At 47.9% G+C, this 9,857-nt stretch overlaps 1 protein-coding gene across 1 annotated transcript; it reads right to left on the reverse strand.

Moving 5' to 3' along the window:
- Positions 1-5,983: 5,983 nt before the first annotated feature.
- LOC126532053 (acetylcholinesterase-1-like) lies at positions 5,984-9,535 on the reverse strand. The gene is made up of 2 exons (XM_050179748.2): positions 8,003-9,535; positions 5,984-6,278 (listed from the first exon to the last, which is right to left on the reverse strand). The coding sequence occupies exons 1-2, from the start codon at positions 9,496-9,498 to the stop codon at positions 6,137-6,139; spliced, it is 1,638 nt and encodes a 545-aa protein (XP_050035705.2). The 5' UTR covers positions 9,499-9,535; the 3' UTR covers positions 5,984-6,136.
- Positions 9,536-9,857: the final 322 nt, after the last annotated feature.

A 9,857-nucleotide genomic window follows, 5' to 3' on the forward strand; every position in this document is an offset into this window, starting at 1 on the left:
ACAAAGCATGTATTGCTATCACGTGCAGGTATGCCGCTATCATTTCAAAGCTGCAAGAGTGACCAGATCCCCTTCGCCGCGTATGACAACCGCATGGTCCCCCCCCCCCCCCCCCCCCATCGCTCCTTCTTCGCACCGAAACTTAAAATAGCGCGTGATAGCCGTATGATATTTTCGCAAAATAAACCGTGTCAATGGTCACTTAGTTGCTTCTTATTTGTAAGCCAAGAATCGCGAAGTTCCTGGCGAACAAAACGGATAGTGATGTCCCGTGCTTTGCCTGGTTAAGCTGGAAGTCTGCGTGTAGCCGTAGGGTCACTCTTGCTGAAGAGTGGAAGCTTGATCTTTTTGCGCTATTTCGCTTACTGTCATCATTAAGTATTCGTTATCGCTTTCTATAACACCATGTATTTGAATACTTAACATATGGCGACGACATTCAAGGTTATTCAGATCCAGTTTGATTAAGGCCAATTCACTGCTCGAATCAGCCTGATCAAGTTTGTCAACTCTGATAGTTACGAGGTAACTTTTTCCTGCGCCGGTAGCCTCGTCTGAAATTCATCGAATTGATCAGAAAGATGTTGCACAGGCAATTCCAGCTCCTGCAGTTTTGTTGGCAGAACCAAAAGGTCATCTAGCTTAATTGCGATTGCCTGAAGTCGAACTGCTATGTCTTTCTGCGATGTTTGCCGCTCAGTTTCAGCATCCGACCCCTGCCTCACCTCCCGGCATGGCTCGCATTTACATGATTCTTTAGAGGTATCGCACTTAGTAATAAGTGTTTCTTCCGTCATATCAGAAAGTCAACTAAAGTGAAATTTGAATTTGCTCTGGCAACAAGTCATGTACGTACAAGCCAGTGTCAGGGATGGCAGATCGGCACACACAACACCGCGACATTTTTTCAGGCACTAATAACACTCGTAAATCTCAAGCAGCCTTCGCAGCAGGGGCCGGTACATCAAAAAGACAAACCAAAGACGAACCACCAACCTGTAAAGTACAGAAGCAGGGACTCAGATTTTATGTCCGTCTGCCGCCGCCGCTGCTGCCAAGTGACGTTACACGCCTCCTAGTTATTCACAGTCACGTTGGTGTCGCTGTTGGTGTTGATGATGCAGGCGATTGCCGGTCCTAGAAAATCATCCAGCAAATATGGCGAAGGTTGTGCGTGCATGCGTGCGTGCGTGCGCGTGCGTGTGTCTGTGTGTGCGTGCGTGCGCGTGCGTGCGTGCGTGCGTGCGTGCGTGCGTGCGTGCGTTCGTGCGTGCATGCGTGCGTGCGTGTGCGGATTCAGGAAACCGAGCACGCGTGGCAAAGGTCAATTTTGACTTCAAGTCACTGGAACAGTGGATGTTGGCGGACACTGACCAAGCGGTGTACGAAAGTTATTTTGTCCAGATCTCGAAGTACATTACAGAATCGGGTACGCTGTGACACTGCATTATCCAATACAGCGCGTTTGCGTCTACTTGTTTCTTTAAAATGAAAAAAAATGAAAACGCTAGTTTATATGCAATCCAATTCGATTCGGAGGGTCGAAATGGCTCTGTGATGGACTCAAAACTGCTACTGCTGAACATCCCGAGAAGTCCAAGAAACAGGCCGAAAGGTAGGCAGAGAGAAGACACCAGGCAAGCTCACATATCTACACAAGGTGCCACATAGTACGGTGATGGATCATGGGTAACCAGGAAAAGTGTCGCCAGGCGCAGAATTGTCTGGCACCCGGACTCAAAAGCTCGTAGGCCAGTGACCTTTAGATTCAGATAGCCATCTTTGAGAAATGGACAACGCTTTCGTTTTCCTCTTTTCTTTTTCTTTAGCAACAGCACCAATCTCTAGGCTCCTAAGTGAAAGTTTGCAAAATCATTTCCACTGGCTCTCTTTCTCGCATTTTTTGTTGTTCTCATGAAACTATAACACGGGCCAGCTCATTTAAATGGAAGACACACTACTGAAGTGGTAAAGCTTTTTTCGGACAATGTTTTTTCGGACACTGGCTATATATTATATATCGTGCCGTGGGCGGGATTCCTGTTTTTTGTCGGTACTCTGTCTTTGTTTTTGTCCTGCGCTCCTTATTGCTTCTAGTGTGTTTTTTCTCTCCCACGCATTTGTTTCGTTCTCAACACTGATCATTTTTGTCCACGCGCTCCCTAATATCATGGGCTTTCACATCGACATCATTTTTCAATAGGAGCGACGGATGAAAACTTACGCGCCAGCGAACCCTGAACATCCATACGAACACAACAAGGTAGACCGAGGAGCCTGCGTTTGTGTTCAGGTGGATGAGGACAATGTTCGAGACTGAGCGATCGCTGTCCCTCATTCTTCGCGCTAAAGGCTGCAGTGTGCGCTGTGGGGAAGTCATTTAACTGGTTTTAGGCCTGTCCTGGCACAAGCTCTTTCCTGCTACAAATTATACATGAATCTCGTTTGATCACGTCAAAATGAACTTCCACAGACTGTCGCTCATCAGAAAGGGGAGGGGTTTCTGAACCTTTGGCATTGAATTCACAATTCCAATGTTGTAATAGACAATGACTGCAAAAGATTCTTCTATTATTCACCAAAATAAGGAAAGAATTTCTTAAAGTGAAGATACACTTAGGAGCAGCGGCTGAGAAATCACCATGGAAGTGCAACATCTTAAGGACAAATAAACCGTGAGGTACAGGTAATACCACAATAAAGCACGAAGCCTCCTTCAGTAGACCTCAAAACTATCGTGCACTCTGCTTCGTAGGTTTTATGAATCCCTCTACTCGAACACTTGCTGCCCACCGTTCCGATGCCCGCTACGTCGAACTGGCATTGTCAGCCACGCTCAAGTGAAGCCCAGGGTGTATTGCAACGATTGCATTCCAATGATATTACTTCCCACGCTTTGTCGTTGGTCCACATTTCACGTCAGGAACGTGAAATGTGGATGATAAGAAAGGAATGCAATAGGGTGACACGAATCATTTCACTAAACCGCCGTAGGTTGCACTTAGATACATCTCAATTTACAGTGATTGCCTGCTCAGGGTAATTCTCTCGCCCATGTGGCCTCTGTAACAGATATCATCACCATGTTGTCCTAACCATGTTTCCTTGGCAGGAGTTACCAAACAGCTTCATTCGGGGCCACACAGGTTTCATTTCGTAGTCCGCACCGCCAGAGCCGTCATGTTGTCCACTGCGTCGTCGTCATCCTGCTATCATCGTCGACGTTGTCGTCGTCTCAACTGCTTTTGCTATTATCAATATTCTCGTCGCCACCACGATCTTAGGCCTCCCCTGGTGCGAATAAACATTGACCTGAACACAGCGATTTGGCCAGCCTCTTAACGTTCTCCACAACGTCGTCCCTGCTTTATTTTCATTCTCAGCAAACAGACGCTTTCCGAGCCAGCCCGTGTGTACATTGAACATCAACATAGAAGAAAAAACGAACAGCCATAAACGACGAAGCGAAGGAGGGGACGCTAAGCCCCGGGCTCAGCCTATTTGTCATAGCATTAGGGACAATATATCCCGGAACATGGGCGGATGCGAGCTGCGAAGCGCGGCTTGTGTGCGATCGCGTACTAGGAGCCCTCGCCCCGCCCTGAGCAAAGCCCATAACTGGAATCACGTCCGCCACCGAAAACACGAGGTCCGGATTTATATTTCCTGGTTTGAGAACCCCCAGGACTCGGTCTGTGTCTGGCCTCTGCACGAATCACGTCGCCCACTCTGTATCCCGGCGCAACACACGAGTGGTTCGCAGCGGCGTCCGTGCAGGCTGGTACATTGGGATAGCCTTGTTACTCTGGAGCAAGGCTTTTGTTTTTCTTCTTTATTCGCGTGCTTGAGCACGCGCTCGGAGCAGAGAGAGACATTAGGCTATGTTGTAGTACAACGGGAAAATAGCGCTTCCGCTAGGTGCAAAAGGTACCGTGATCACGCAATAGCATATATACTGATCATAAATATTATCACGCGTACATTGTTTCTCTTTTCGACGTTGATCGTTTTTCACGTGATCGCCAATCGATATCGAGTTGTTGCTCGACGCAAGAGGCGCGACGCGAATGCTGTTGCACAGGCGGGGACGAAATATTATATGTTTGTTCTGGAATGTACTTGGATTTTTGTATACATAGCTGACACACTTCGTGGGCCGAATTTCGACGTCCAATGTCAGCGCTCGCAACACTGTCGAGCTTTGAGTGTTGCTTGATTTTCTGGGCACAAAATCGCCCAATAAGAAGCTGTATTCTTAACTCACCATCTGAGAGTGCTTGATTTGTTCCCCGTCTCGACAACGTGGAAATGTATCCGCGTTGTCGAGCAAAAAAAAATCATATCTCAAGCGCTTATCAAAGGGCTCACCTTTCTACGTTTACCTTTACCGAGAAGCATAAAAATTTGAATGTAGTCTTGCTTACTTATACATCACTCAGTCGACTTCCATTTTCTGCCTACCATGTGTCTGTAAAGTACTAAAAAAATTTTCGCATCGTACTTTCAAGTTGTATAATCAGAATTCATCCAGCAGTAGTGAGGCATAATCTGTCACGCAAACACCAAGCCACACAAGAGTCGGATGAGTGGTATAGCGCTCGCATGTATAACCCTACAATCCAGTAACCCAAAGTTCACTGTTCACTACGTCAGCTGTCGGCCTAACGTGTAAGTATGTACGCATTAAACATATTTACAACTCTTCATCACATGACTCACGATGGGCTTTTTACTAAAGCTGAAAAAATACAAGAGCACGAGAATGATAATTTCGCTCACTTCGCTCAGCACCTCAATTTAGCAACGGAAGTATCTGTTCGCTTAGGCTACGCTGCCATGGTAGAAGTGTTCCAAATATTGGCTTGAAACTGAAGTTCTTTTAGTTAGATACCAAAAATGCCTGATTTAATGCTTTTCTTTGTTACGTCATATTGCGCCATAACCAGAGCGTAAAGGACGAACACGGTCGGTCAGTTTCCTGATGAAAAGTAATGTTCACAGTCAGCGGCGTAGCTAGGTCGTATGGCACCCGGGGCCCATAGGTCTTCTGTCCCCCCCCCCCTCCGGGGTGTAGTCGAGGATGGCGAGGATATCAACAATTTGCGGGCGGCTTCAGACGTATATGACACCCCCCCCCCCCCTGGCCCCTTGCACCAGGGGCCCACGGGCACACCCCCCCCCCCCCCCCCCTCGTTGCTATGCCACTGTTGACAGTGAAAATTTTATAGAGCCGCTCGGAGCAAGTCACAGTTGCCACCTCTAAGTATCTTGCTCGGCGTTGGCAGCCCGGCAACGTACGCATAAAGAACCTGCGACTGAATGATCAATCTGGGCGATACGAGCTTTCATGATCATTTCAGCCAAGAATGCAAGATAGTGCTGTTGCGTGCCAGAGTCGTAAGAAAAATTCCGCGAGTGCGATGAGGAGCTATGGATGCAAACTGCAGCAAAATGTAGGATGCTAAAAAAGGCCCTTGTCTTTGTGTGCTGACAGACTTCAATGTATGTATACAGTCGCCTTCAATGTGAGCTGCACACGGTGCCCATGATCGAAGGGACTACAACTCCGTAGCGCCAACATACAAATAATTGGTATAGAAAATACCAGTAATTGAAACCGTGTTTCATTTACTGATAGGATAAGGCGTGAAAAGGATAAGGAGATGTATACAACATGATAGAATGAAAGGCAGGTATAGCATACCTGATTAACTCAAGCAAGCTAGGTGACTATTTAACCCCGCCCCGTTTCAAAGAGGATGTCAGTAAATCATCATCATCATCATCATCATCGTCATCAACATCATCGGAATCCCTTCACGCATGGCCACTATGTTGCAGCTCATACTGAACATGACTATGTAAGTCGTGCTGTCAACGTGAGACCTTCCCAGCGACAGTACGCCGTCGTTCTCGCAATTCATACTTCACGAGAGCGGTTTCACCTCACATAATTTTTTTTATATTTTTATCCATGAAATCAGCTATTGTCTTCCACTTTCAATGTGGTTGAAATTTCATAACACAATCAAAAATCAAGACACAGGTTGCTTCGTCCCAGAACAGGCCTGTGTCAAGTATACGTAGGCTTGTAAGTCACAAGACTTGAAACTTCATTCTGAGGACTTAGCAATTCTTAGCCCAGAATAAAACTCTTCAGCGTTTCACAGTTCCTGCTTCGAAACGCTTGTAGAAACGAAAAATTGGCAGTGTTTATAGCGACGCTGGTGTTCTCGAAATATAACGGCCATGCCTTCCCCTTGACCTTTGGTAGCTTCCTGAAAAAGAGAGAGGGAAAGTATAACTCTCAATAGCCTATAACCAAGTGGAGCTTAATGTGTAGTTGAGAATAACAAGTGAGCAGTACGGCCACAAACCAGCACAGGTAAGTAGCGGTGGCTCGTAAGGCTAGATAATTAGCACTAGAGCCTTCACGTAACTAAGTTTTCTTCTACTTGTTTTGGCTTTCTTCTTCTGCTGCTTTGGGCTAGCGTTCTTTCCGGTTTGACTTCGGTAGTAAACTTATTCCACAATGGTTACTTTAAACAGAAATGGAACACACAGCTATTACAAGGACGCAAGCTGTCGCTTGCGAAGATCTTGTGCAAAATATAACTACCTCAGCGTTGTGGAATGGAGATGGCTAGAGATGGTGCGAATAGGCGCTTGACGTAAACGTAACAGCTATGAACCTTGTGTCACAGTGCGAAAGTTTTCGTTATGTATTTTTGCTTGAAAGTTTCACACCACATGTACGACAGACGTGTGTCGGAAAATAAGCCCGGTGCTTGTGGTGGGGCTCTGCTATTGCCGCTCGTCAAGGCTAATGATAGGCGCAGAAGAACTATAAACGTGACGACCTAGATGACGCCCACTTCCACCCGTTTCAAATGGGATGCGTATATTATTTATCACTTTTTTTCATCTAGCTGGTGAGGTCGGCGTCAGAATACGGGGGCTCACCCTGTTTACGGGTGCTCACCCCGGGACTTCACCCGAAATACGGGGTTACGGGGGTTGTTTCAATTTCTTCTTCGGGGGGGGGGGGGGGGGGGGGGAAGGGGTCGGAATCCACGAACGCTCGTGTACCGTTCATTGCGTGCGCGTCAAAGGATACCAGGTGGTCGAAATTAATCCGCAGTCCCTCACTACGGCGTGGTTCGTAACCACATCCTGATTTCGGCCCGTAAAACCTGTGGTTCAGAGCCATGCACTAACTCGGGTTTGCTAGCACCGGCTTCTGCTGCGCTCCAGTGCAGCCTTTTTCCTGACCACGATGTCGCTGCGACTGTGCTCCAGCGCACACAACTCAATAAACTTTTTTGAGGATACCAGTTGATCTTTACAAATAGCCAGTTCCGGTAAATACGTTTTACCAGAGGAACTTCTATTCGTATCACCATCGATTCGCAACGAGAAAACATGAAACCTGATAAGTTAATGAACTCTCCACAATATGGCCTTTTCTGAGTTAGCCTAGACAACTAGCGCATTTAGCTTTGCGCATGTGCTTCGCAAACTCATGGCTCTAGCAATGCAGCTGCGTAGCGCAACGAAGACGGCGATGTACTCAAGCAAGAAAGCGCTGCAGTGCACAACCAACGTTGCAGTCACTGCGCGCTTCTCCATCAACCGTGTGGTATGTGCAGGTAAACATGCCGGAAAGCTTTCAGCGTTTGTAGGCGCCCAATATGTGTTATATGTCCGCCTGCGCAATGCGGTCATGGCGGCATGATTAAAAAGAAGGTGCCCAAACCGTCATTGCTCGTTTAATACTTAGTAAGAATAGTTCTAACACTTTAACAATAATAGTAATAATAATAATAATAATAATAATAATAATAATGCGTTGAATACCTTAATCGAATACATTTCTGTGACAAGGCTACTGGTCAGGCTAACGTACCTCTAAAAAACTTTCACTGGTACAATAAGCGTCCCTTAATATTGGTCTTTCCTGTAAGTTTAGTAAACGGCAGAAAGTGAAGGGGAAGCTGCTTACCCCTTCTTTGCAAACGTTGTCCACATTCGTATAAGTCGTCTACTGAGGTCACGCTCCGCGTCCGAAGCCTTACCGGGAAGCATGAACGGCAGCCCAAACAATATTGACACGTCATCCGTGTGCGTGGCAGCCGTAGAATTCCAGGCACTGAATGAGGGCCTGGGCGTCAACACATAGTAGAAGGCAGAGCCATTCTGATCCACAAAGTACTTGGCGAAAAACTTAGTCGGGCAATTGAAGAGTAGGTCGCCGACAGCGTCCTTGAACCCCTCGTAAGTGCGGCTAGTGAAGTCGTACAGTCTCTGTATCTGCGCGAGCGTAAACAGCGCTTTCACGAAACCAGTTCGCTTGTAGAAGAAATCGTATGCCTTGGCTATTGCCTCCAGGCTCAGGTGCGACCGTCTGGGCGCTGCGGACGAACGCTTCCGCCCAAATATTGCATCGAAAAACATGTCTCCTTCGCGCAAGGTGTTTCCGATGAGCATTTCGTGGTCCCTGAAGTCCACCGACTTGAGCAGCTCGATCGGAGCCTGCGGAAGGACCTCATCGTAGAAGCTCGGATAGAAGAATGCGCCTTTGACGTCTACGAGAACCTTGGCATCGACGTTTCTCAGGCAGCTGAGTGTGTCTGCTGCCGACAAGCTTCCGTTTGGAAACGCCCTCGTACAGTTGATGGCACTCGCTATGTGTTTCAGGTTTGCGAGCGCTGCGTCACGGCTGTTCTCGGGAAGCGGCACCAAAGCGGAGCAGCTCTGCAGGATGGCTCGCCGGAAGAGGTGGCGCGTCAGGGGCGATATCTGCAGGTAGCTCACTGAGATCGCCCCGGCACTTTGGCCGAAAAGGACAACTCGATTTGGGTTCCCGCCGAACGCAGCGATGTTCTCCTTGACCCACGACAACGCCAGGATCTGGTCGTGCAGTGCTACGTTGCCTGGCGCGTCTGGCGTGCCCGCGTTGAGGAACCCGAGAACCCCGAGCCTGTAGTTTGGAACGACTAATATGACGTCTCCGATGCTCGATATGTAGCGGCCATCGTAAAAGAAGTAACTGTTGCCGCCATGTGTGAACGATCCCCCGTAGAAGTAGACCATGACTGTCTTCTTGGGCTCTTTCGGGTGTTGCTGTATCGGTGCCCAGATGTTCAGGTGCAAGCAGTCCTCTGTGGTGTTTGTGTTGTCTATGCGCATGGCCTGCGACACGTAGGACTCTTGAACGCAGGGAGGCCTGGCTTGAGTCGCGTTAAACGTGCCATTCCACGCACCGATGGGCACAGGCTTCCGGAACCTGTTCCGACCTTCTGTTGACTCTCCGAAAGGAATCCCCAAAAAGGCACGGACACTGACACCTTCTGACGTGGTCACGATTGTTCCTTGCAATGGGCCGTCGTCGATCTTAATGAAGACCTGGTCTAGCGGGAGTAAAGGCTTAGAAAAATGTTGAGGAATTGGAGCCTGCCCTTGGTGCTCACGTGGTGGTTTGTTCCTCCTTAGAGTCATGTAGGCAGCCAAACTTGTCCCGATGAGAAGGAAGAGAAGAAGATGACACCTACGTGATGGAAAGCACGCGTGAAATAACGCGCACGCTGGACATCGCAGAATCAAAAGCGGGCAAATTAATGCAGACAGTTTAGTCGGAAGTGGCTCTCTCACAGTCAGACGCACTGTTTTCGAAATATTTACTTGACCGACTGACTAACATATTCCACCAAATAATAGACGTATGCCATGTTTCACATCAGCGCCTCCTAGCTACGAATAATTCTTAGTGCAATTGTGCTAGGCCTGAAGCACCGGCTACGTCAGTGCGGAAACAATTATCACCTACTACCGGTAAGCGCTTTCAGGTGAAACTATAT

The sequence above is a fragment of the Dermacentor andersoni genome, chromosome 5, assembly GCF_023375885.2.
Source record: "Dermacentor andersoni chromosome 5, qqDerAnde1_hic_scaffold, whole genome shotgun sequence".
NCBI classification, from domain to species: domain Eukaryota; kingdom Metazoa; phylum Arthropoda; class Arachnida; order Ixodida; family Ixodidae; genus Dermacentor; species Dermacentor andersoni.